The sequence below is a fragment of the Cynocephalus volans genome, chromosome 16 (genome assembly GCF_027409185.1).
Source record: "Cynocephalus volans isolate mCynVol1 chromosome 16, mCynVol1.pri, whole genome shotgun sequence".
In the NCBI taxonomy this organism is placed as follows: Eukaryota; Metazoa; Chordata; class Mammalia; order Dermoptera; family Cynocephalidae; genus Cynocephalus; species Cynocephalus volans.
The window spans coordinates 35,514,601-35,541,267 of record NC_084475.1 but is presented as its reverse complement, the minus strand read 5'-3'; the positions used below and the strand labels follow the sequence as shown (position 1 = coordinate 35,541,267).

Below are 26,667 nucleotides of genomic sequence, written 5' to 3'. Positions count from 1 at the left end.
TCTCTGTCTGTCGTCCCTTTTCACAGTTGCCCCTAAATTGCTCACTCTAATAGACCATTGGTGGAGGGGGCCATTTCTCTCTTTTTAATAAGTGTAGGTGACTCAGTCACCCAAGATTTCAAATTGGTCATTATTTTTAAAGACCACCAAGTACATATTTATTTTGAACACTCACACATCTGCAGAGTTATCTGGGGAAACTCTTGGTGAAGGAATATATTTTTTTCTTTTTTAATTTAAGTGCTAGCAGTTGCACCTAGAAACTCAACAAAAAGCACTATGCAAAATATCTCTCCTGGGATATGTCCTATTTCTTCTAAACTGAGTGTTGAGCCTGTGACACACTTTGAACTGCTCAGAACAAAAATGTAAGACAAACACCAGGTAGTGAAAGTGTCATTAATTATCTTGTTTTTGCAACTGGAAACTGGAAGTGTTTAAGGTGAGGTTCAGCTGAGGTTCATTGAGAAGAAACGTTGCCTAATCAGGCTGTGAACTATATCACAGTGTGACCGTTGCAGGCAAGATGACAAATTCATAAAAATAATGGTATCAAATAATATAATAATGTTATGATGTATAGTATACATATAAAATATTACATTATAAAAATAATATGACTTTCCTGGTGTGATATTTTTCTTTTTGCCTTTCATAGAGTATGCAAAAGTTAGGCCTTTAGAACCTACAAACCAATTAAAACTCAAAAACCTCCTGAACACTATGGTAAACAAAAATCAAGCAACCAAGTTGAGAAAGTGCGTGTACAAAGACTGTGTGGCCATGGGGACATGCTATGCCAGACTTGCCTTCTTGATCCAATTGTCAAAGAACCACCTGACAAATCCATGTGTGTTTCACCTTTGTGGATCTATCTGGAAACAGCAATACATAGTGGCTGATAGTGTTAGTTCTGCCGCCAAGTCCAGCTGGTTTGAATCCTACCAATTAGCTCTACCAGTTAGTACCTGTGTTCTTGAGTTAAGCTTCATTTGTGTCATCCGTGAAATGGGAATAAGAATATTACCTACATCATACCGTTTTCCAGATAACACAGCAATAATACCTGTAAAGCATACTGTGCCTGTCCTTGGCCAAGTGCTTGCTAAATGTTGGTTATTAGTAAAAGGTCAGGAAAGGATGCAAAACTTCTTAACTGGAAAGGGTTACGTATACAGAATTCCCCAGAAAGTCATGTTCATTTCATTGCTTTCAAAGGTCATCAGTAGCTACCCAGATCCTGAAGGCATTTATAAATGTTACTTTTTCAGTGTATATTGTTGTTTAAGGGTAATTGGTCGTTCCAGGCAGAAATTTGAACGGTGCGCAGTGTAAGTACTTGTGGCTTGTTGTGGGGCAGTTGTCACCAGGCTCAGGGTTGAGAGACACTGCTCTATTTCTCCAAGTCAGTTAGACTTTTGACCTCTCGGCTGTTGCTTGCTCCAAAGCTCTTGGTGTTCAGTCTTCCAGTTTCTGGAGGTGAGAGGGGTCTTGGTTTTCAGAGGCTGGTGGAGTGTGAGTCCGAGGTACTTGGCAGAGGGAGGTAAGTTCTAGGTGATCCTACATTGCTGTTGTGGACTGTGGAGTTCCCGCCAATAGGCTCACAGCATTCTCTCTCTGCTTTTCTCTATATGTGGTTTACCAGATCTTTGATAGTTTGACTTAGTCTTTACTGCTCCCTGATTGCTGTGAGCATAAATACAAATAGGAAATAAGATGTGAATCAGACTTCCCCACAAACAAGAGTCCTTTCAGGGTACTAGCAATAACTAAAACATAATGTCTATCAAAATTAACCACAGGTATCTTGATAGATGTTGTTAAAAATTTTTTAATTAAAAATTTTTTAAAAAATTAACCACAGGTTAGAAACACCACTGATTCCAAATTTAATGGTTTCCTATATTATGTTCCTCACTTTATATTGATGAAATTCAGGAAATTTTCAAATTAGATAATTAGATCATTTCTGAAGTTATACAGTATCAAATGTCAGAGTAAAATCATCCAAACACATCCGTCTTTCCACATGTATTTCCTGAAGCTAATTTCTTCTTTCCAATTGCAAGCACCCCAAGACAAACTAGTTTTTGCAACTCAGCATGAGAACTGGTAACTTATTTCTTCAGGCTGAGTTGAATGCAGAAGGCTTCCTGAATCTTCCAGAATACAGCCGATTGAGGTACAAGATCAATAATGTTCCCTGTTCTATTATTGTTATATTTTTAGTGCTAAGGCTCACTAGGGAAAATGTTTATCTCCCAGTGGTCAGAACCCTGTGCCTGATATTTCTGAAGGAATCTTGCTCTGGTGATAGGTAACATGGGAAACTTACCTCTTTTCTTTTCTTCCAAAAGAGTAAGATTTAAAATGTGAAAGTGTCAACTGTGTATTAAACATTATTTTAAAATCACTAGGTTGATTTAGACATTTATCATATTCGAGTATATTTCTGGGTGTCTTGCTGTTTACTCACGCAAGAATAAAAACGTGTATGTTCATTTGGGATGATTCTGCTGTTTCATAATAAGTGGATGGAATGTCTTTCCAGACTCAAATTTTTTGCTTGTTGCTCTTGCCTCTCACCCAAGTAAATACAGGAGGAATGAGAAAGGAGATAAACATCACATCTCAGGCAGAGCTAGGATGTCATATGTTGAAACTAGCATTCAGAACTATCCCTTGACACATTTCCTGATTTTTCCGACAATAGCACATTCAGTCTACTGAATTACCGTGTGGATTCAGTGTTAGTCAGCAAAGGGCCATGTTATGGTTTTTGTTTTAGAAGCAAAACTTCTCTGCCTCCTGGGATCCATCACAAAACCCTCCTCCCTTTCTTGAGAGTTTCTTACTTTATCACATTCTAAAATTGCTTTGTAACATGTGTTGTACCCAAACAGAACAAAAATTGTTTTTCTTGTTCTCATGTTTTTAAAGCTTAAGATAGTTGGGTTTTAATGTCCATAATATAAGTTATTTTATTAATGAAACCTTACAAAACAGTCTAGACCCAATCTCACCTCCTCTGAAAATTTTGAAAATGGCAGAACTAATTCTCCTTCTGTTTTTCATCTGAGGGCATAACCAAATGGTATCAGAACTCAATAGTACTTTTCTTTCCCCATTTCTTTCGTATTCAAGCCACCAAGTAAGAGCTGCAACTCATAATTTAGCAAAATAAGATGCTATCTACCAATTCTTAATAGCTTATTATGCACCAGGCACCAATTCAATCGGTACAACAACGTAAAGTAGATACTAGCTTCCCCATTCTAAACGGAGAAAGTAAGACTTTGAGAGGTTCATTTCACATAGATAGAAAATGAAGGTCCCAAAATCTGATCACTGGGCCCTTCTTATTAGGAGTCCACCCTCAAAAAACACAGATGTGGTGAGTGTGATGGGGAAACTGTAGTATAAAGTGAAGCAATGTGCAGCCCCCATCATTAAAAATTAGCTACAATTAGATCATTATGTTCTTTCTCTGCCTGGAAGATCCCAATGTCCTGTAAGAGAGGGTGCACAGAGACTACCCCAAGTCCCTGTCACACCTCAAGGTGGGTAGTGAATAATTTTCTCCTCTTCTCTTAAATGTTCCTTGCAAATATTTCTTGCAAAAAGAGGGTGGTGGGCGAGAAAAAAAGAAAATGACTGCACAGGCTGCATGATGATTACCACGTTTCTCAGTTAACTAACACCTGGAAATTCAAGGCTGAATTGAATAAATATCCTGATAAGAATTACATGCATGCACTGAGTCTAATGCCTTTTAGTATATACGTATTCTTTGAAAGAGAATGAAAGTCTGTGTATGTGTACTTGGGTTTGTTTTCTGTATGTTTATGATTAGCTTTGTGGTTCTCAAATGAACATATCTCCTGTTCAATAGTTTCTTTGTACTCTCCTGTGCTAACGTGCATAAGAACTAGGTATCCAATAACTTAATATAACAACTACTTAATGCAAATGCAGAATACTCCCCTAGCTGTCTGTACCTTGGAGCCCAGATTTGGGTTCCGTACTATACTCCCTTCCTTCAAGAATACTGAAAATGGGGACTCAATTTCAGTTGACATTTTTCCATTTCCCACAGATATATACGTAGAAGGCTAAACATTGCTAAGTTCTTTGGTAAATTGCAAATCAATTGTCCAACTATATGATTGAGCAAGGAATATTCCAGAGGCCTTCCATTTTGACTTTTGCTTACTGTAATTTTTCAATGATGATGCAAGCTTTTGCATAAAAGACGACAACAGCGCCATAATGGGCAGCTGTTTTGTTGAGGAAACTGGAAACCCTCACCCTTTTAAAAACGAATTACACTGACTACGATCATATTATTTCTTCAATTTCAGGTTACATTTTCTGCCTCCTACAGACTACTGTCACTTCTCCATGTTGAGAACAGGAGCGGCATTTGGCATTTGGTTCTCCCAAACCCAAGTCCCTGACCCTTCGTTTTTAGTACTTTGCCATTTTGATTTTGCTTTTTAAATTTGCTTGTGACTCTGCTTCCCCCATCTTTTTTTTTTTTTGGTACAATGATTCTTACCTTGTCTTTCCCCAGTCCGTTTCTGACCTGGAGAGACGTACAGCATGTTATTGTCAGGACTTCCCGTGCGGGACATTTGAACGCTAATGACTGGAAAACCAATGCTGCTGGTTTTAAGGGTGAGAACTTCTTTCATATTCTGTCACAGGCAAAATATTTTTATTTTTCCCCATTTTAAATGGAGAGCAGGAAATAGAGCCCCTCAATCAAAATTTAAATTTTGTGCTGATACACAGACAGCTCGATCTCTTAGTAGTAAAAGGCAAATTGATTTTTTTTTTTTAATTAAAACTACACATATAAGGCAGGTTTCCTTGACTTCCCATATCATAGGTCAGTTTTTTAAAAGATGAACCAACTTCCAAGTATAGACGACCTATGGGATTCCTAATTAGTTTGCTGTGTGCTGTCATTGATTATCTGAGTGGTATTTGTAACGGTGTATGTTAAAGTTCCTCACCTTCTATAGTGATCCTTCTGCTTAAATAATTGATATATATTGTTTACTTCATTGTAGTGCTGTTAGCTGGTAGGCCATGCATTTTATAACTTTTGTCTTTGTCTTAAAATTTTCACAAAGAGAAAAACAGGAATACTTCTAAAAGATTTTACTTTTTATAAACTAAAAATACTTGTGAAACTTTATAGTATTCAGTCTTTATGCAATTATGCACAGTGTATAACAAGTGCTGAATATTTTTCCCGTGGCTGATAGAGGTTATATTTCCCTCGAACTGTGTGACTAATAGTAGCCATTTTGTTTATTGTCATAGATGATATATGTTATAATAAAATGAAATTAATTATATAAAGCAGATTCCTAAAGTTTAGTGTATTTTCTCAAGTCACAGATGACCCGAATCTTAATCCATTAACTTGTTATAACAAAGATTATTTTTTATCATATCTACAGACTTAAATGTACTCGCAAATAATCTTAGGATCATTATATAGCCCTATAGATTAAAAACAGTTTTCCATAACATAGAGAATATCTAATCTGCTTCAAAATTGAGGTTCTGGTTCTCAGACCATTGACAAGACAACATGCTGAATAATCCTGGGCAAGTCATTTCATTTTTAAGGGCTCTAACTTCCCCAATTTAAACATTTTGGAAGCTGAAAATAATATTATCTACATATGATATCTTACATATGATCTTAACATATCCATAGTAAATTATGCCCAGGGTGTGCAAATAAAGGGCTACTTTAAAAAGTTTGTGGGAAAATGGAATTAAAAGGTAATGTGAATCTTTCCATGAACTTTTTGAAGATCCCTCATTTTCATGATGGAATGTATATTTTAAAAATTATTTGCAAATAGCTTATCAGAGAAGCATGCTAAGCCAAAACTTATAAATATCCCGGGTAACCATACCACATAAATAGTTCTTTGATTAACATCTTCACTGAAGGCTTCACTCCATTTTTAGATGAAGAATATCTCTCTGCTTTGGAATACTATCAAACACCTTCCGATGCTTGTAAACTATATTGTGCAGCAGTGTCGAAAGAGTTTTTAATCTAAAAAGTTGTAAGTACTGTTGGGATCCCATTCTCTGAAGCCTGAATCAAGACACTTGATCTCAAAATTGCAATTGTATCAGCAACATCAAAATTGTTTAAAATTTCAGTTGTTACACAAAATCCAGGATGTAATTTGCCATATGTATGTCTCGTTTTGATTAGCTTCCACATGCTTCCAGCCCCTGCTATATAAATCCATGAGGCTGCAGGGGGTGAAGAAGGGGCCCACACATAACCTTGGCCCATTCAATGCTGGAATGAACTTCTTAGAAGGTTCACAGACTAAGTACATTGACCTCCATGAAGCTGAAGAATCAACTTTAACCCAAATAAACGTCTTAGTTTTACTTATTCCTTTTTGGCAACTTAAAAAGAGCAAATGCTCCTAATAAAAATGCAGCTCCTTTGAAAACCTCTGTTAGTTTTGGAGAGGGGGAAACAGAGACTTTGACTAAATCACCAGACCCAAACCTGAATCTGGAGGGGGCCGTACACTGCTTCTGGCAAGGAGGAAAGAGTAGTTTACTATTGCACGTGGCAATATTTAGTATAATATTTCACTCTTCTCTTAGATGGCTGCCAAGAGTAACAATTAAAGTTCGTTTTTTTATAGATGAGTTACTCTGAACGGTCTGGGCTCCCAGTGGAATTGTTTTGTAATTTTGTTGATGGCAAGCCCCATATTTCATCTAAACATGATCATAAGAAGATGAATTTTTTTTAAAAAGAGTTATTTTCTTTTCTACTCTAAACATTACCATCCCCTCCCAAGCGTCCCACAAATAAAAGTGATTAAGCCAGAGGCATGCAGGAGAAGCAGCATGCTTTGGGGAAGGAGAGATTGGAGGTCACTAGGATGGGAGCAAAATGGACTGACTTTTTATGAAATAAGAACTGAAAGAACCCCCCAAAAGCACTAATGCTTGGAAGAAAGATTCACACAAGGAGAGCTCAGCCAGAGCTCGTATTTAAATTAGGTCAGCTAGCTTTTGCAGGCCTGGCTTGGCAGGAAACCATAGCCACACATTTCTCCTTAGATGAGGAGACGGGAGTAGCTGCCAACAGAAGCAGGTGGGTGGCCAAGGGTGCCCGCCCCCTCCACCCAGCTGAGTCTTAGCACTGAGTGAAATGTACACATGCAATGCACTTCAACACCTGTGCTTCCCTGGGCTTGTTTTGCACCCTCATGTTGTTTAAAGAGAGTTTTTTTAAAAAACACATGAGCAATTTTACAAATCACTCAGTGGTACCTGTGAGGAATGGAGATGTCAATATCCACATCAGAATTTTTCTTATCAGGTGAAGCAGAAGCCATTCAGAGTAGCAGCCAACTCAGTTTTGGGATTTGGATATCCATAGATTGACAGTCTTCATTATCAGAAAAGCCAACACGCTAAAGAACTGTCTCTCACTGAACCTTGTCAAGTTCCTTTTACACAACCTCCTTACTTTCTTCAGACACATCCACGTGTCATGCATGCCAGGCAGACAACAGACGCAGATGACGGATGCACTAGAACCAGACTGGTGTGGGGCTCTCCTGAAGGCAGACATGGGCTGTACTTACCTACTGCCTGTGTTGTGGGCTGGGACTGTGGGTGGGTCCCCTTCTTCTGAAGCCTCTGTGGGCCTCCAGTAGACTGGCTCAGACCACAGGAGCTTCTCCTTTAGGTCAGGAGGTTGGCCTTGAAAACTAAAGAATGTGGCTCTCTGCAGACTTAACCTCCATGTTTCTCTGAGAGTGGGATCACCTTGGAGCTGCACACTGATGAGCTGGGCACAGAGAACTTTCTTCTTTTTCTGTGCTCTTGTTCCATAAACAACCTTCTAGTGAGATTAACTCACAGTAACAGAAGCCCCAAAGATTGAAGCTGCAGATAAACCTTCTTATGCTCATGGTTCCATCATTTCTGATAATTTTAATTGAACTAAGATTAGTCTGTCCTGCTGTTTCTTAAATAATAATTTCTTATAGTATAATTAAAATGTTTTTTATAGAAGATTAGTTTTTCGGAATCAACATAGTTCAATGAATACACACCTTTGGCCTTGTTCGTTTTGTGAATAATCCTAACTCAATTTAAGACAACACCTTTTGACTTCAAACCGCCTCCAGAAATAGATTTTTTAAAAATAAATGGAATAAATATGCACGTATCAAAGAATCCAAAGAATCTACCTGAGATTGTGCATGAGAATAGGAAATTATTTGTCTTAGGCCAGACAAACAGATGTGATATTAAGCCACTAGAGAACTTAAATCCAAATCCCAGTATTTTACTGACCAACATTTGCAATGCCGGGAGATGACTTTGGCATTAAGCTGTTTGGGTTTTTTCCACTATTATTTATTTGATCCCTTGATCCCTTCCTTTTCCTCTTATACAAAGTCTTTTCTCTTTTTTTAGTTTTGTTTTGTTGTCTGTTCTTTTTAATCCTCCCTTGTGCTCCTTAAAACATAAGAATCAGCTACAGAGGTGAGGGTTTTGCCATCCAGGTGGTTTTCTTTATGGAATTTCATTTGTGCCATCTCTTCATTTATTTTTTCACATATTTCCTGAGCACCTTCAGGACGCCAGCCCAACCCATGTTGAAGTGCACCCAAAAAGTGGGAGGAAATGTCACGGGTGCCATGGTGTTGCCTAGTCCAATCTGCCATGGTATGTTTTACAGATAGAAACAGAAATTCACACTGCACCTTTTTTTTTTTTTCACCTTTAGTCTATGCCCCAAGAATCTGCCAGCTCATGTTAGATAAAAGTGGAAATGATCCTTCTCTCATCATCTAAAATTGAGCCCAACCTCAGCAGCAGAGGCACCTGACATAGGGAATACCTACTATGGTGTCTGATCAGTGTATTTTAACCAGCTCTTTGGACATGTGGACCCATAGAGCCAAGCTGAAAACTTTAATTCGGGCATTCTTTATGTTCCATGGCTCGTATCATTTCAGGATGAAGTTGGCTCTTGTTTGTGATCTCCCTTTTACTGCTTTAATGTGAGCAAACTGCAAATCCACCATCCCTCTCTTCCCCAGGTGCCTGAGCTATACGGGCTGGTTCTTCCCCCTTTGGTTTGAGGATGCAGTTACAATTATAACTGAATGCATGCAACATCAGTGCTCTAGTTTTTTTTCCCAAAGTGTTTGTATTTGAATTAAATGACTGTATACAGTTAAACTCTCTTAAATCTAGGAACAGGAATAGATATCAGATAATAAATTAGGACCTTCTGTCATCTTTACTAGGCGAAAGAATGAAAAAAATGTCATTGAAAATCAAAAATGACAACTAAGTGAGCGAGGTTACCACGCCTTCCATTTCACTGCCCTCCCAGACTATGTAAGTCTCTTTTTTTCTACCAGCATGTTGCTGAAACCTCCCCGTCCCCACTGACTCTTGCTTTGACCGTAACTAAACTACTAGATTTTTTTTTTTTATTATTATTTCTAACTGATTACCCACTGTGGGGAAAACAATTGACAGTCTAACATGACTTCTTAGCCTCCGAGGTCTTAACTTTTAATAACCTTTATTACTTTTAATTGCCATCATATTATTTCCACTGGTTGGGCTGGTAATTTTAAGATGTTCCAATATATTTTTAATACCTACCTGTCTTGCTTTCAGTTTGTAACACTTAAAAAGAATTAGAAGTGCGAAAACCATTAAGCATGCTGTGTGTTAAATCGAAATGAAAGGTTCTGAAATGTTTTTTGAGTGTATGAAGTGATTTCTTATGTGTTACCGTTTGAAAGGGTAAAGTTTCATTTTACTTTATTGTTTCACTGTACAAATAATATTCCATCTTTGCTACCCAGCATGCTGATACACTGTCGGTAGCTATGATTAAACCTACATAATGCACCTTAATTGGCAATCTGCACATCATGTTTTTGAAGAAAGGTTAAAGTGAAATGTTATTCCTCTGGTGAGTGTCAGAGGTGGTATTAAAATCAGATGCACCAATTCCAATCGCATTTGTAGAAATAAGGCACTTATTACATAGAAAGACAGAGGGAGGTAAATACATTTAATTCTACCTAATAAAATTTGCTATCTGGAAATACCACCTGATTTTTTCCCCCAAGATTCTGTGTTTTTCTACCACTGTGCTCTATTAACTCATATTTATTTCATATTTATTGATTTTAAAACTTTCCTTTTTATATTTATTGACCATTGTCTATACAACCTTATCTTCTAGCTTATTAGGAATTTTACCATTATTCTCTTGTCTGGCAGATGATTTACCTAAACATCTGCATGGGAGTGTAGAACCCCTGACAGCAAACCCTGTTTAATCATGGGTTAACCTAGAGTCTTATATACACAGTGTCCGTGTGTCCCATCAGAATGCTCAGTTCGTTCCTCCTAAATATGGGACATTTAAAAATATTTTCTACAAATGAAAAGAGTTATTTTCTCCATGCTGGTCTTTGACCAAATGGTGACATTTAGTTTGTTTGAATTTGGGGGGTTTGGTTTTGTTTTGTTTTGTTTTGTTTTGTTTTAAATGCATGTGGTTTCACACTTAAAATCCAACTATTTTCCTGTTATTTCTATATCAGATATAATTAGTTAATGAAGAGAATTACGTTTGGAGTGGTTTTGGGTTTTGCCACAATCTACAGAACCTTTAAATTCAAGTAGAAAATCTGTTGGTGATATTTTCTGAGGCCTTTGAGGAAACCAACTAAGGTTTTTGTACCTTGGTTTTTGCAGAGTGGGTAGCTAATACCAAACGTAATGAAAGGGCTGAGTTGAATGAAAAGTACTTTGAAAATGGAAAATACCAAACATAAAAATAAAAAGAGAGAGGGAGGGAGGTTTCGGTAATTGGCCCCAATAATCAACCACATTGTATATTGACAAAATAAAATAAAATTTGGAAGAAAAAAAAAAAAAGACAGAGACAGAGATTGGAGTTGATGTGTCTACAAACCAAGGAATGCCTGGGATTTCTGGCAACCACTAGAAATGGAGGGAGAGACACAAAACCTCAGAGCCTCTAGTAGGAAACAAACCCTGCTGACACCTCCATTTTGGACTTCTAGCTTCCAGAACTGTAAGAGAATAAATTTCTTTTGCATTAAAAAATAAATTAATTAAAAAGAGAGAGTCTTAAAAGTATATTTTCATATGTCATAGCATTGAAATGAAGATAAAGATACAGAACTATGTTGTGAATTAGAATGTTGTTTGAGGGTTGAAAATTAAATTATCTTGAATGTGCTAGAAAAAATGTATTAAGAACTTTATGATAAAAGTATTACTATTATGTCTTCAAACTTTTTTATCCCATGATCATATATCAATGATAACATACCTATATTTAAATTCTGTTTTGCAAATTAGCTTAAATATCACCTTGAATTAAACCTACTAAATCTTTCAAGTTGTAGTTAATGCTTTAACATAGCTACTAATGATAGAAATGTGAACTGATTGTAGCCATTCAACATCCCATTGATTCTTTAGTAATTAGTGTGCAATATAAAAGCTATGGATATAAAATGGGATTGTTTAACAATATGCAAAGGCTTCTACATTTAAGAGAAAGTTGATGTCTCTCTTTGTGTAATCACGTGAAAAAAAATGGAATCACTAATTCTATTGAGACTGTAGTTACGCCAGGTATTTTTAAAGCTTTTCTTTCTTTTGACTATCCTTAACAGCAGCAAGTCTTGATCTTTTACAGTTACAGTTGCTATTTTAGGCAAAGATAAAAGTCACCAAACGCTAAGCCCAGTAATTACAGAGGGTGATCAAGCAGTCCAAAAATGTGTTGTGACTATAAAGTAATGAGATGGATTTTTTTTGAACCATCATAATAGGATTCTGAATCCAGTTCCAAAATAAGATCCCCCAAAAAGGATTTAAGCCAAGACAGTCTTATCAGAACACACACACACACACACACACATACTCTCTCTCTCTCTCTCTCTCACCAAGATTATTTTAAAATTCAACAGTCATGTTCTTATGTGAGGTTTTATACTTATTTAAAAGAAAAAACTCACTCAGCATAGTGGTTCAGAGCCTAGGCTCCAGAGTCAAACAACCTGGGATTGAATCTGACGTTTATAAGCTGGTAAATGATATATCAGTTGATCTACACACAGTCTTAATTAATCTTACTGAGGTAAATTTGCATACAATAAAAAGCACCATTTTAAGTGTATGGTTCAATGAGTTTTGACAACTGTATACATCCATGTAACTATCACCACATCCACATATAGAACATCTCTCACCCTAAACGGTTCTTTTCAACTCCTCCTGCACCTGCACTCTGTGCAACCACTGATCTACTTTCTGTCGCTATAGATTGGAGCCTCTTTTGTAGACTTCTATATAAATAGAATTATTTGAAACTGGATTCTTTCTCTCCATATAATACTTTTGAGGTTCATCTGTGTCATTAAGTATATCATGCATTCATTCTTTTTATTATTTGGTAGTATTTCTGTGCATGCATATACCGTAATGTGTACTCATTCACTCCATTCACTTTTTCACGGACAATTTTGTTTCCAGTCTGAGATTATTATGAGCAAAACTGATATGAATAGTCATGTTCAAACCTCTATATGGATGAATTATAATTCTTTTTAAGTCTTTTCTAATCTGAACAGAGACCCTGAGGAGTAAGGGAGCAATCCAAATGGCTAACCAGAGGTAGAGCATTTCAGGCAAGACAAATGGCCTGTGCACAGCTGGTTCAAAGAAAAGCAAGGAGGCCATCACAGCTGGAGTGGGGCAAGCAAAGTGAAGAACAGGGAAAATAGTACTGTATAAAGAATTTAGCACACCATGAGCATGTACAATTACAATGTGTCAATTAAAATAAATTTTTAAAATAAAATAAAATAAATGTGAAAAAAAAATTAGCACAATTCTCCATTCATAGTGTGCACTCAGATAAAAAATTCTTTATATCTAAATGCCATGCATCCTTCTAATACAACATATTCATATTTTTGTATAATAAAAATTGAGCACATATGGGTGTACAAGGGGTCTTCGAAAAGTTCATGGAAAATTTTAATTCTAATTTTTCATGAACTTTTTGAAGTACCCTCATATAGATATAGATATTCATACGTATATGAGCTTTGTTCTTTAGAATGGGGCATGTAGCTCAGAATGAAAATAGTTCCACCATCACTTTCAAATATTAGTTTCACTACTTTTATAGTCAGATGTCTTTTGTAACACTTCTGTTCTCATCTTTGTAGTCTGTTTTCTCTAATTTGGATTATTGCCCTCATTTCATATTGTCAGTAATTTAAGTTGATGATTCTGGATAAATGGTTAACCTCATTTGTGTTCTCTGTTTTTAATAAGATTACTTGGATTTCAATAAACAATAAGTGAGCTCACAAGTTTTGAGCTGATGATTATGAATTATATTAATGTCATATGCATAGCCTAGATCAGAAGCATAAATAAATATAATGAGAGGGTAGATGATGTTTGAGAATTTTAAGGCTACTCAAAGTTTGGAAACCAAAGCTTGTCTCAGTTTCTTGCGTTGTCAGTTTAAACAGAAGCATTCCTTTGCTTGTTTGTGTTTCTCAACAACTGGGAATTATAGCTAGAGAAGAGGAGAGGTGTTGTTCCCAAGGCAGTGGTTCAGGGTAAGAGGGAAGAGAGAGGGCCCGTGTGCAAAGAGGGCAGGTGTGGTGTAATGAGAAAAGGAATCTAAAAGAAACTGAGAGCAAAGCTGCTTGAACCCGAGAGTTAGGAGTTCTCATTTGATGTGAAAAACATTTTGGAGCCAGTGCAGTGATTTGAGAAAGTGAGTTAGATCATAGGAATGACTTTCAAGTAAGTCAATTCTAGTTGCTAGTCTGATATCAGAAAGAGTATTATTTATTAAATTGATAGTGTGAATCCATCGTTCCTATGACATGGCCTACAAAATGACATGTCTATAACAAATTAACTTGTTAAAATGGATGAAAATTCTCTTGCAGTGATCAGTTTACATTATCTTAACATGCAGTTATATTCCCATGACCTTAAGGACTGTGATATTCAGTGAAATTTTTTATCATCTCTTGGTCTCCTTATAAAGGAGGAAAGTTATAGAATTGGGATATATAATCATCTTTGCTACATCCCTTTCTTAAAAAAAGAGAAAAAAAATGCTTTTTGAAATGGCTCTTTAATAAACCCAGGGCAAACAAAGTGTGTGGTGACCACATTGCTTCTTGAAAAATGTCAGCCCAGGAACTGGGCTTTGAGAAACATTTACTTTCCTCTGACTAAAGTCTTAATAACATTCTTTGTTATTGTTCAGCATGACCTGCAAAAAGCCACTTAACTTTCGATATTTGAATTTCTTTTTACTATACAGTTGTAGTCTTTGTATTTGACATGTGACTTTGCAAAAATTTAAAGAAAGCAAGTAACATAACTCTGGTTAGCATCTTGAGTTGCCATAAGACTGTTATACAGGTAGAATGACAGAAGCATTTAGAGTTTATAAATTACTTTTTCTCTCTCTGAAGTTTTACATTAATATTCTTTTTCCTGGCCATGAAGCCAACTTAGAATTGTCAATTGTCTTAAGAAGCTGCATTGCTCTTTTGAGCCCACAGAGGTTACAATGTGTGTGTGTGTGTGTGTGTGTTCTTAATATACTGTGTGAGATTGTTTTGTCTGGAAATCATTTGCTTCTTTTCATGTTTTACCCTCAGAAGTATCTTCAGAGCCAAAGCAGAAGTATGCGTACAGTTTTATTCCAGAGTTCGATACTGTGGATCTTAGAAGCCAAAACCCCCACTGAATTTTAACCACATATCACTAAAGTATCAGAGAACATAGCTAAAAATGTGAGAAATGTCTATGATTGTTTGACAGGGCTGTCACAGTTGGTTGTACAGGTTAACTGCACAAAGGAGCCAGACTGAGGGCTTGAGTGTGGACTGAAATCCGGCCTGGTTTCTACTCACTAAGGCACTCACCAATGATGATGTCCAATTTAAAGAAAGACGCACCTTTCTTTAATTGACATAAGTCCCACATGGGCAGCTCTATTGCATGGAATTCTGGCGATTTCTTTCATAATTGTTAAAGGCCCAGGTATCTTTTAAAAGGTATCCATCCAGAGATGGTTCATTTTATCCTACACTCACTGTCCTACTCTTGACATTCATAGAACCTATTCCCTCATTAGCAAAGTAACTCGGTGTTACTAGAGTCGAATAGAGTTTTCCAACATCTATTTCATTACCATCTTTATCACCAGCTCTCTAGACAAAGTTTGAAGTAGAATCTCAGAATTTTAAGTGATTGTGAGTGCTAAGCACAAAGCTATTATTCTTTTCATATTCATTTTTAAATTCACAATTTTTTGTGATCAAAAATAATTGAAGCTTCATGAATTCTGATGTATGATTATTTCATTTGGGGTCCAGTAGCAGGAGATCATATTTGAGGTGGAGAATCCTTGTAAATATAGACATATGCAGAATACATGAGCACAGAGCAGAGTGGAAAGGCTTTATTGGAAGCATTCCATGATTATTATTAAGCTATCTTGTGAAGGTACTCCCCAAAGATTATCTTTTCTACTAAGGAATAAAGCTTGAAAGGGGAAAGGGAAAACTGTGATTGAGCCAAATAGGAGAAACTCTCTTACTGAAATTAAAACATGCATGTCAATTTGGAGTCTGGCATCAAATAATCCTAGTACAGACTGCAGCACCAGTGTTACATCCCCCATCAGGGACAGAGGGCTCTAGCATGCTGTGACCACACTGAGACTGGGATAAGTGTGCACTGTGGATCAGGATCAATAAGATGGCCCAAATGAACAATGGAAAAGGGCCTCATGATTAGATCTTCTTAAAATACAATTTTTTTTTTTTTTTGTGACCGGTAAGGGGATCGTAACCGTTGGCTCGGTGCCGTCCGCACTGTGCTCAGCCAGTGAGCGCACCGGCCATCCCTATATAGGATCCGAACCCACGGCAGGAGCGCCACTGTGCTCCCAGAGCCGCACTCTCCCGAGTGAGCCACGGGGTCAGCCCTGAAAATACAATTTTAGTAAAGATGGCTTAGCCTATCCTTTTTTATTATCCAGAGATATATCTGTTGGTGCCAGTGTCTATAATATCAACCAAATCCAAAGATTCAAAAAGAAATCCTGAAAATTAATCCTGCCCTAGTTCTATGCATGACTTCCTAAGGCTACTGCATCTAGCAGGGTACAGTAACATGCCAGGCAATAATTTTGCAGAATCCATCTGGATACATCTTCTGTGAAATAAATAGATCCAGACTTTTTTTTTCTTGACCCCTTATACACGTTCACATCTTGCTAGCCTTTGGCATTTCAAAGCAATTAAACTTCTATCACACATCCCAATAATGGTTTCACCAGGCTTCATTTTATGGTGCTATACCAGAAGACACAGTACACCCTGAAATTTCCAGAGTCATCCTTGCAAGAGCCAAAAAGAAGGGTATTGTGATCACTGCTGGATGTCACAAATGAGAAGTTGGTCTTTGGTACTCGGTGTCATTCTTCCATCCATGCATGCCTGTTTAGCTCTAATAAGAAAATGGCCTAAGCATGAATATAAAATAAAGTATCTTTTCCATATTAATATCTTCACACTCAAGGTAAATCCCATATAGAAATGGCTAAAGAAGGTCGTTTCCCAGTAAGAACAGGCAAAAGTGTTATGGGCCAGATGTTAAATTTTCCTTCCAAGCCCCACATATTTCTTTTCTGCACATGATGTTTTAATGAATTTTGAAGAAAAGAACAGTTTTCATGCAGTTGATTTGCAAAAAGCAAAGGCAGTTATCTATAGAACTTCCCCAAATGTCTTCCCCCCCTTTTTTTTTTTATCTTGCAGGGTTACTCTGAGGATTACGATTGATTTGAGTACCCTAGGTCAAAAGAAATACTGTGTGTCATATACCCAGTGATAATAAATGGGTAAATATGTAGTAGAAAGAGATTCTGAAAACTTGAGCTCGGGTCCCTATGATTTTGCACAGGTTCTTTTAATGTTCATGAGACAGTTTCTTCAGCTGTAAAATGTGAATAATATATCTTGCTAGTAGGATTGCTGTAAAGATTTTATTAGCTAATATGTAATAAAATATATAGGTAGATATTATTTTTACCTCCACTATAAAATTTCCTCTATGCATCTTATTTTGAGAAGCATGCTTGATGCATTAATGCAATAGGATTAGGAAGTAGATACTTTGGTGCATTTCCTATTTTCACCTTTATACACTGAGCATGATTTTTGTATCTCAGCTCAGTCAAACCCTGATTCTATTCTACCAGTGCATAGAATTTAATGCATCTAAAATGTGCATCCAAAGAAGGAAATATCTAGACCAATATGTACTTGAAGAATGAGGGATAATGCATCCATGGATTAATAAGGAGAAATTTATCTTCCTAAAATGTTTTTATGAGAGAAGCAAAAATGTTTAAGATAACCCATATAAAAAGATACTGATACCATCTGTTCCCTGTAGCCAACTCTCATGCCCTGTGCTCCTGGCATGAGGGAAAGGGTATTTAGGAGTCATGTTTTACAGAGTCTCAGGCCCTGGGTTGGAGATGTTAGCCTAATTAACCAGACATTTCCAAGAGAAATGCCAGTCCTAACACCCTAAGTAGGTGGTTCTCAAAGTGGGGTCCCTGGACCAACAATATCAGCATCACCTGAGAACTTGCTGGGAATGCAAATTCTGGGCTTCACTGAAAACTATTGAATCAGTGGGACTGAGCAGTCTGTGCTTTAACAGTCCTCTGGTGATTCTGATGCACATGAAGGTTTGAGAACGACCGACCTATGTCATCCACTGTATGTCTCCTGTGCATTTGAATGGTGCTGATAAAATGCCATGCCTAGAAGAAATGAAAAAATAGTCTCTCAAATCATACTTTTTCTGTAGTTTCAACAAGGAATTTGTAGAAGGTGCTCCCCAGAAACCTCATCCCTTGTCAGGTGCTTAGACATTTGCACCCAGCCACATTTATTCTCCTGTCAGTTGGACCGTGGCCTTCTGTTTTCAAACTTGGTATCACTCTTTCTGGAGGGGGAAAAAATATTCCCATTATCCTACTGCCTTATTGTCCTTTTTTACCAACTAGAGATTCCCACAAGTACGTCATCTCAGTTAGCTGCCCCCGCTTCCTTACCCCTCGGTCCCTCTGCAGTTCCCTGCGGTCTTGTTTCCACTTTCACCTTTGATGTGAAATTGCTCTTGGGGACTTGGACCCATCCCCTGCTTGCCAAATCACAAGGCCCTTGTCTTCCTCAAAGATTTCATGCTCTTGATCTGCTCAGCCTGGATCTCTCTTTCCTTACTTTTGGTGATACAAAGATACAGCCTTTCTCCTCTGTGACCCTTTACTGATCCCTTTGTCCCTTCATCTAGCCGTAGCCATTCCCTAGGGTCTGTTGCGTAGAGAGCTCTGCAGGGAGGGAGGGTGGGATGTCTCCTTCTCGCCCTTCCCTTCCTCTCACATCCTCTTAATCCTACTGCTTTCCTTTCCCATCCCTGCCTTCCTTCCAGGTACAAGGATCACCTCCTTGCTAATAATTTTCAGTTCTACGTCTTCAGCATTGACTTCATCCATTATCAGTCTACAATCTCTGCAGAAGGCTCTCACTATGTCATTTAAAACTCAGAACTTCCAAAGCAGAATCCATCAGTCATCTCTCTCGAAACAACTTCTCTTCAAAATGTACCTGTGTTGTCGGGATACCCTTCTGTCCGTCACCCTGTTCACCTTGACTCCTTCTTCTTACTTCCATTGTGTGAGTTGGAAGATTCCATGGTTCATTGCTCATGTGATTTCTTCTTTCACTCACCTTTTCCGTATCCTGGCTTATGATCTCCTGTGCCTGCACCATGACAGTAACTAGTTTCCTGCTTCGGTCCTGCCACCCTTTGAGAACCCATATAATCAATGCTGGATCAATCTTTCTAGAATATCAATTAAATTACATAACTGCCTTGGTTGTTGGCTATTCGTGGCCTGCAAATTAAATTCAGCAATGCATTCCAGGCCCTCACATCTTCCTCCAGGAAGCCACTGTTCAGAATATCTGGTCTTATTACTTTCCCTCCATGAATTCAAATCTTACTCAAGGATTTAAGAGCCATCTCAAGTCTTATTTCTTACAAGAGAATATCCAGTCTTCATTAATGGCCTACTTTTCTGAAATTTTACAGAAATTTTCCGATTATTCCTTATGCTTAAAAATTATTTGAATTTCATGTAAATGAAAAGGAATGTTCACGGGAAGCCTAACATAATGCTTGAAACTTAGGAGGATAAGTGTAGCTTTCTTCCCAGTGAGATGATGACATTCCCAGTTGCAGGGAATATTTTCTTCTTTGTGCTTTGCAGTCATGACCTCCAACAGGGGGTGATAATAGCTCCACATCATGCGTGCTGATGGATGGGTGGATAGAGGAAATAACCAAGTCTCTGTAACGAGTGTTGGCGACTGAGTGATCATACACTCACTTGAAATAAATATCAACCAGATTTTCTATTTCTTTTATGAGAATTTAAGGAAAAAGCAAAAATAAAGGAATAATAAATGAAAAATTATCTAAAAATAATATGTCAGTAATCCACAAATAGGAATTTTGGCTGCTGGCTAATCAAGATCTCATTCTGTTTATTGTTTGCTCAAGTTTCACACCAAGATCTATGCCAGGGAGCTGACATATGGTCAATCCAATCCTCCATTAGTCTTTGCCCAAAGGCCCTCATAGTTCATTTATATATATTTATTACCTAAATGAATATATTTTAGTTTCCTAAAAACTAGCAGAAATGTGATCTGGATATGACCTGGGCTACATACCTAGATCTCCCAAACCTGGTAGTATAATTTTGCTATCTCTCTGTTCAAGAAATTTCAGTCAATTACCTTAAGCAAATTACTTGCTTATTATAGCCATGTTGGGAACAAATAAATGAAGATTTGCAGAGCAAAGAAAAAAATAATTTGACATTTTTTTTCTTTCCTTAAAATGGAAAGAGGCCCTTGAGAGAAGGCAGGCATATCTCCTTCTTGTCTTAACTCTGCTAATTAAATAAATAATATTAAATATATTTATCTCTATATGTGCATATGTCATATAATAAATTGTGTGTATGTGTATATTATATATAAATATATATATGCATGTATATATAATGAGGTACATTGTACATGGAGAAGAGGAACTCGGCAGTATTTTCCTAAACTCTTATTACTTCATCTGTGTACAGATAAGCCTGTCTGAGTACCCACAGCTGCTGACCAAACCCTTCCCAAGAGGAGCTTTGAAGTGCAGACCCAGCAGCTGGAAACTTTCCACATGCAAGTCCTCAGTAGCGCTGGTGATGGCTGGCATATCTGGATCTGGTTGGAGTTGTTACTAGCGCCTGCGATTTTAGGAAGAGCAAGGGAAAAATAAAAACAAACCATGTAGCAGAATGCAGGTGCCCGCTACTCTGTTTTCCTACCCCAAGGGAGTCTGCATTTTGCACTGTGCAGCAGAGGAAAGCATTGCCACTATAGTTCTCCATCTCTTTAAATGTGCCTTTCTTTGCACTGAAATCTAAAAGGGTATGCAGTGAAGAGATGTCAGAGAAAGGAAGAAATGGGTAATTCTGGGAACATTTTGGCTTTTTTTGTCCGAGATGTTTAAGTGTGCAGCTGCCGACACCAGGAGACTAAAAAGGATCACTTTCCACTTTTTTACCCTTTGGAAGCTTACACTTTATGTTTTCATATGTAGCTGTTGACATCTACTTTAAAAGGGCGGTACTTAAGCGTTGATATGCATGGGGACTTGGTGACTTGGGGAAGTGTCCTCGCCCCCTCAGTTGCTTGCCCTCCTCTGTCCCAGCATTTGGCCTGGCTTGATTAATAGGTGCAGGAGGCACAGGGACCCTGGCAGAGCAGTTCTTTCAGAGCAGGTGGTTCAGCACATTGAGGATCAAAGAACCCAAAGGTGCTAGGACTCCAACAGCTGCAGGCAGCTCTTTGATCTCTGGTTCAGAATATCTACCCACTCCCCAGATCAAGCAGCCCCCTCGAGACAGGAATTTGGGTAACCACCTGTTATTCTGGTGATTTACTTGTAGGTAGCTGAGAGAACAGCAACAACTTCATTATGGCAGACAACACCCAACAGTCGTGGTTGGCTGTCAGTTCTCTCTCAGGCTGGTCTCACCCTCCGTTTCCTGCAGTATTTACCACTCTCCCATCTCCTGCTGACCTCTCACCCTATACTCCACCCACTCCGGGGGTGGGGCTGGTTTCCTCAATGCACCAATGAACCACACAAAGATTCGATGATTGATTATTTAACCAGGAGCTCAGTCCTGATCCTGGAATGTACTCCCTGCATCTTCATCTAACCAAACCCCACATATGCATCCCAGCACATCCTAATACCACGCTCCTCTCAGGATATCTTTCCTTACTGCAAATCTTGCCCAACGTGGATTGAGTAATTCCTGTGCACCTGGCTCTGTCAGGTTTTTTCACATCTGCTGTCTTTTTAACTGATTTCTTATTCTTCTGAAGTCCTTTTGCACTTACAGTAATTACACAGTTTGGTGCTTTTCATTGTTTCTTAGTTAAATCATAACGTTATCCTTGTCCTACCCCGTACTTGAGTGACAACACAAATCGTTTTCTGTTGCTTTTGGACCCTCACTCTTCAATATGGTGTGGTATACAAAAGTAGGTGCTTCCCAACCTAAGTGATATAATCATTAATTAGATCAATTGTTAGCTTCCATTGGTGAAGTATATTGAAATTGACACTGCTAAATAATCAAATAATTGACCCTAATTTGTCGGCCGTGTTTTATATTTGGGGGATTGTGTGTATCTTCACAAACACAAGTATGAGTGCCGGATGCCTGTCCACCATCTAGCTACTAGACTATCGATATTAAAGGTTGTGAGGGCTCTGTGCCACTCCATGACAGCATCACATAACTATCTCAGTTCCACGTAGGGTGACCAGTCTCCTCATTTGCCCAGAAATGAGGGGGTTCCTGGGAAACAGGAATTTCAATGCTAAAATCAGGACAGTCCTGGGCAAGCCTGGACATTTAATCACCCTAACCATAAGGAATGATTTCCTCAGTGGACGATATTGGCTGGACTTTTATATTAAATACCCAGTAATGGATGGGTGTCAGTTGCCTTTTTTTCAGTTACAGTCAAAATTTTTAATTTCTCATAGGCTCCTTGTAGAGTTTTTTGTTGTGTGTTTGCCCTTTTTGACACTAGATGCTGAGTAATAGTGTGTCTATACATCTGACAGCTAGTAGAAGAAAGGCCCTCATTCACTGCCAGAAGCTCAGAAACTTTTTCATCTGTCCACTCCTTCATTACACATAGAGTGCTTTACTAATAATCATTCTAGAGTCATCAGGAAATATTCATTCAGTGTAATTTTTTTTTAATGATTTAAAATAGCTGGCTCTAGTAAGGATAGTCCAACAAAAGAGATTAAAATACAATCAGCACTCCATATCTGCAGGTTCTGCATCCACAGATTCAACCAACAGCAGACTGAAAATATTTGAAAAAAATAAATAAGTAATAACAGTGAAAATAATTCAAATAAAAAGCAATACAGTATAACAACTATTTACATAACATTTACATTGTATCAGGTATTCTAAGTAACCTAGAGATGATTTAAAGTATACGGGAGGATGTGTAGGTTATATGCAAATACTATGTCATTTTATTTCAGGGACTTGAGCATCTGCAGATTTTGGTATCTGCAGGGGTCCTTGAACCAATCCACAGATACCAAGGGACTATTGTATACCAAATTTACCTGGTTATAGCTTTTTATGCTCAGAAACTTCTAATTTTCTTTTTCCTGCTGAGCTTTCTAGCTTATCTTTAGAATTGAGATTTTTTAGGCCTCCTAGCTAAAGGTGTTGCTTAAATTGAATGTATCTGCTTTCAAACTACGCAATTACCTACTTGTGTGCCTAATGATTATCTTCTCTCAGCACTTCTGTTCTCATCAGAAAATGTGAATATACCTGCCAGAGAATATTACCTACTTTCCTGCATTCTCCTGTCCATGTGATTTCCAAGCCTTTGGATAACTTTGAATAAAAACTAGCCATATTTCTGGTGCAAGATGAAACCACTTTCCTGAGCTTATCTGCATAAATGAGCCTATTTGTGAGGTCTCAATTGCTAATCCTATACATATCAAAACATAAACGGCCATGCAGCCTAAAGGAACAGGTATAATGTTATACAAATGTTTCAAATACTCTATTGAAACTGAGCTTGTCCTACCTACATCACTCTACTAAGAAGTGAATTTACTTTCTGAAATATTCTTCAGTAATTTTGCTTTAAGATCTTTAATTAATCTATATACATGCCTTGTTCCCTTAATATCTTTCTAATATTTGATTTTTGAATCTTAACTAATGTTACAACTGAATTGAATGTTTGCTGCCCCTACTCATAGGAATGAAAAATTCTATTTGTACTGGCCGGGATTCCTGTTTGCACTAACGTTCATAGTCCTCTGATTGTATAGAATTTTGCATTTTGCACAGCGCTTGCACAGAGTGGATTCTACTTGATCATCATAAAATTATTTTCAGGCTCACGTTTTGCTCTGAGCTTGGCATGAGAAACGTGCATAAGGAAGACTATTATAGTTATGGAATGACCATATCACAACCAGTTGTTTGCGTGGTATATTTGCTATATTTGTAAATTTGTAAAATGTGAATACTGGCTCCATACTTGAATAAATTTTAAGTATTAATGACGACTTTACAGAAGTCAGTAATAAAAAGAACAGACCTCCTAGTTTCTTCTTACAATTCTCTAGTCAACAATTTATGCCACTTGGTGAGTTATATAAAATTTCTCCTCTTAGTTCCATTAATTCGTTTCACAGATATTTATGGAAACCCCTCTCTAAGCCAGGTGCTCTGCAGCCATTGGTAAGAAATTATACTCTGGGCACTGTGGCACATCATGGTAACAGTAGGATGGGCAGGACAGACTTGGTTTAAATGGTCACCCAAAAAAGTCAATGTTTTTGTATTTATAGGTCATTTTAGAGTGAGAATTTTATATTATGTAAAGTATTATTAGTGATTCCAAATCATTTAATGGCGATTTCCCCTACTGACACCACATTTTGAAGGAGTTTATCTGTCCAACCCACTTATTGTGTAATTATTTTCTCATTAGTATTTACCAAAAAAACCAAATTGAACTTCAATGGAGTTATCTATTGCCAGCCCAAAAAGGAGAAAAAAATAAAAAGTAATTTATTTCACGTTTTTCTTAGGCTGTATGTCATGATTGTGATATTTCAAAATACTAAAAATCTCCACTACTGATTCAGTGACCACCATTGATTTAATCCAGTTCCCATGTTTATTAATATTATAGAACATTTTGCCTATGGACCTGCCAGTCTGTAGTCGAACTGTAGCTCGTCAACCTCTTCTCTGAATATCTATTTTGAGTTTCATAAACAGATGTCTCTGGAGGGTAGGAATTGATTTGGAAAGGGAAACAAAATTTATGGCCTTCATAAAGTCTCAAGGTGCTTCCCTACTTAACTCAAGTGGTTGTTTAATGGGCATGACTTGTTTGTTGCACTGACGATTCTTTGTGTGAATTTATGTCCTAATGGTGGTTAGGTGGACAGTTCCTGGCAGTGGGAGGGGGAATGAACAGGAGCGAATGCAGCTGAGCAGAATCGCAAGTGCTCAGCTTGGGGACACTGCCCCAGAGCTGCAGTGACCATGCAGAGCCATCGCCTTCTGCAAGCCCCAGCCCCCTTCTCTGCACCTTCCACATACCAATCAAATCTTTAATCCGATTTCCTTCAACTGAGACAAAATGATAAATTGTGGTGGTTTCAAACTACTTGGCACTAGCAAGGGGGTGGTGGGGTTGTATTTGGATACGGAGAGGAGGTGTAGAGAGCCTAGAAAAAGTGGGGTTTTTTGTTGTTTTTCTTTAACCAAAGTTTTCTTTGGTAAAAGTTTCATTTTCCCCAGGGATTCTTTCCCCAGGATTCTAAGGTATTTTTCTTATACCTTAGAATGTTCATGATGAAATGGTATAGGATACGATTAAATGATGAGGGAGCACATATGATTCACATAAACTTTAACAAAAAAATCTTCAGAATTTGGTTTCTTTAGGCTCACACTTGACATTTCTGCTGCATCATGTAGTTCTCTCTGTCTCTTTAATTACCTCACATAATATTATGTAACTAAACCTAAATATTCAGAATTGTTCATAGTGGTTACCAATTTCTGATGAGGTTATTGATGACTTTTTAAATTCTTTTCTGGACATATTTAAGATTTTTACAATAAACATGAATTACTTTTTAATTAAGAAAAAAAATCATTAATAATAAAAGCTACAGAAGTGCTTGTATAAAAATCCTACATGTATCCTTGCCATAGCCAAGTAAGTTTACCTTTTTATTATTTAGTATGTCCTCTCTTGCTAAGTACCTGATATTAAAATAGTGAGCCCTATATTTGTATAGTTCTTTACACAGATTTTTTTTACATCAGACATAATAATTTAGTAATGGTGACAGAGTGGATCATAATATCCCAAAACAAGGAAATTGTGGATTAGATGTTTTAATCTTGTTTGCTAAGAATTACATGATTCACAAATGTCATACATATAGCAATATTTCTGAATCCTAGCACAATTTCCTGTTTTTATATGGTAAAAATAATTAGGAATTTTATGCTCCCATGTGCATAGAATTTTGCTAAATCCCATGGAACACATAAAGAAATATAAGACCCAGTTCCTGTCATCAAGCAATTTATAATACAGTTGGAGTAAAAGGACATATGCTGATAAAGAATTAATTAGCAATTCAATTCATGGCACAATGAAAAGTGCAGTGCCTGATACAGTGCCTGGCACATAGAAAGCACTCAAGGAAGGATGGATTTGTGGATGAATGAATGATGGATGGATGATGGATGGATTGATGGATGATGGATGGGCAGAAGAGCAGATAGATTGACAACTTAATTAGTTATAGGAGTAGAAAAGAGAAAAGTTCACTGGTCACAGATGGTTGAATTTCAGTAAATGTCTTTTGACTTTTCTATTGGTCAGAGAATACTTTGGTAAAAGCTAGCTTGGCCTTTACGAACTAATAAGAGTAGGGCTGACTCTGCAGAGAGGAGGAATGGGGGAACGTCAGGCCAAGGGTAAAGGCAGGGAGTCCAAAAGAGCAAAATCTGACTGGGAACTGTAAATGAGTCACCTTCCTAAAGCAAAAGATCTGAGGATGAGGTTGTTTTGAAAGTAGAATGGGACTATTCCCTAGAACACTGTGAATTTCAAGCTGATGTATTAAGTCGATGTGCGTGGGAAGCTTGAATAGAAATTTTTGCATAATAAAAAATGTTTAAGGCAAAAACTAGTAGAAGTATGACTTGGTGTTGAATATAAAGATATAACGGGCAGTTTGATTCAAAGTGGAGATTTTAAGTATTCCACTGTGATTTTA

The 26,667-nt window shown here is 37.5% G+C and overlaps 1 protein-coding gene across 1 annotated transcript in view; it reads left to right on the top strand.

The window, feature by feature from the left end:
• PCSK5 (proprotein convertase subtilisin/kexin type 5) overlaps positions 1-26,667 on the top strand; it is a 399,384-nt gene that overhangs the window by 201,292 nt on the left and 171,425 nt on the right. Inside the window, exon 10 of the mRNA XM_063080405.1 lies at positions 4,574-4,677. Within this exon, the coding sequence (XP_062936475.1) occupies positions 4,574-4,677 (104 nt within the window). The remainder of the gene's footprint in view (positions 1-4,573; positions 4,678-26,667) is intronic.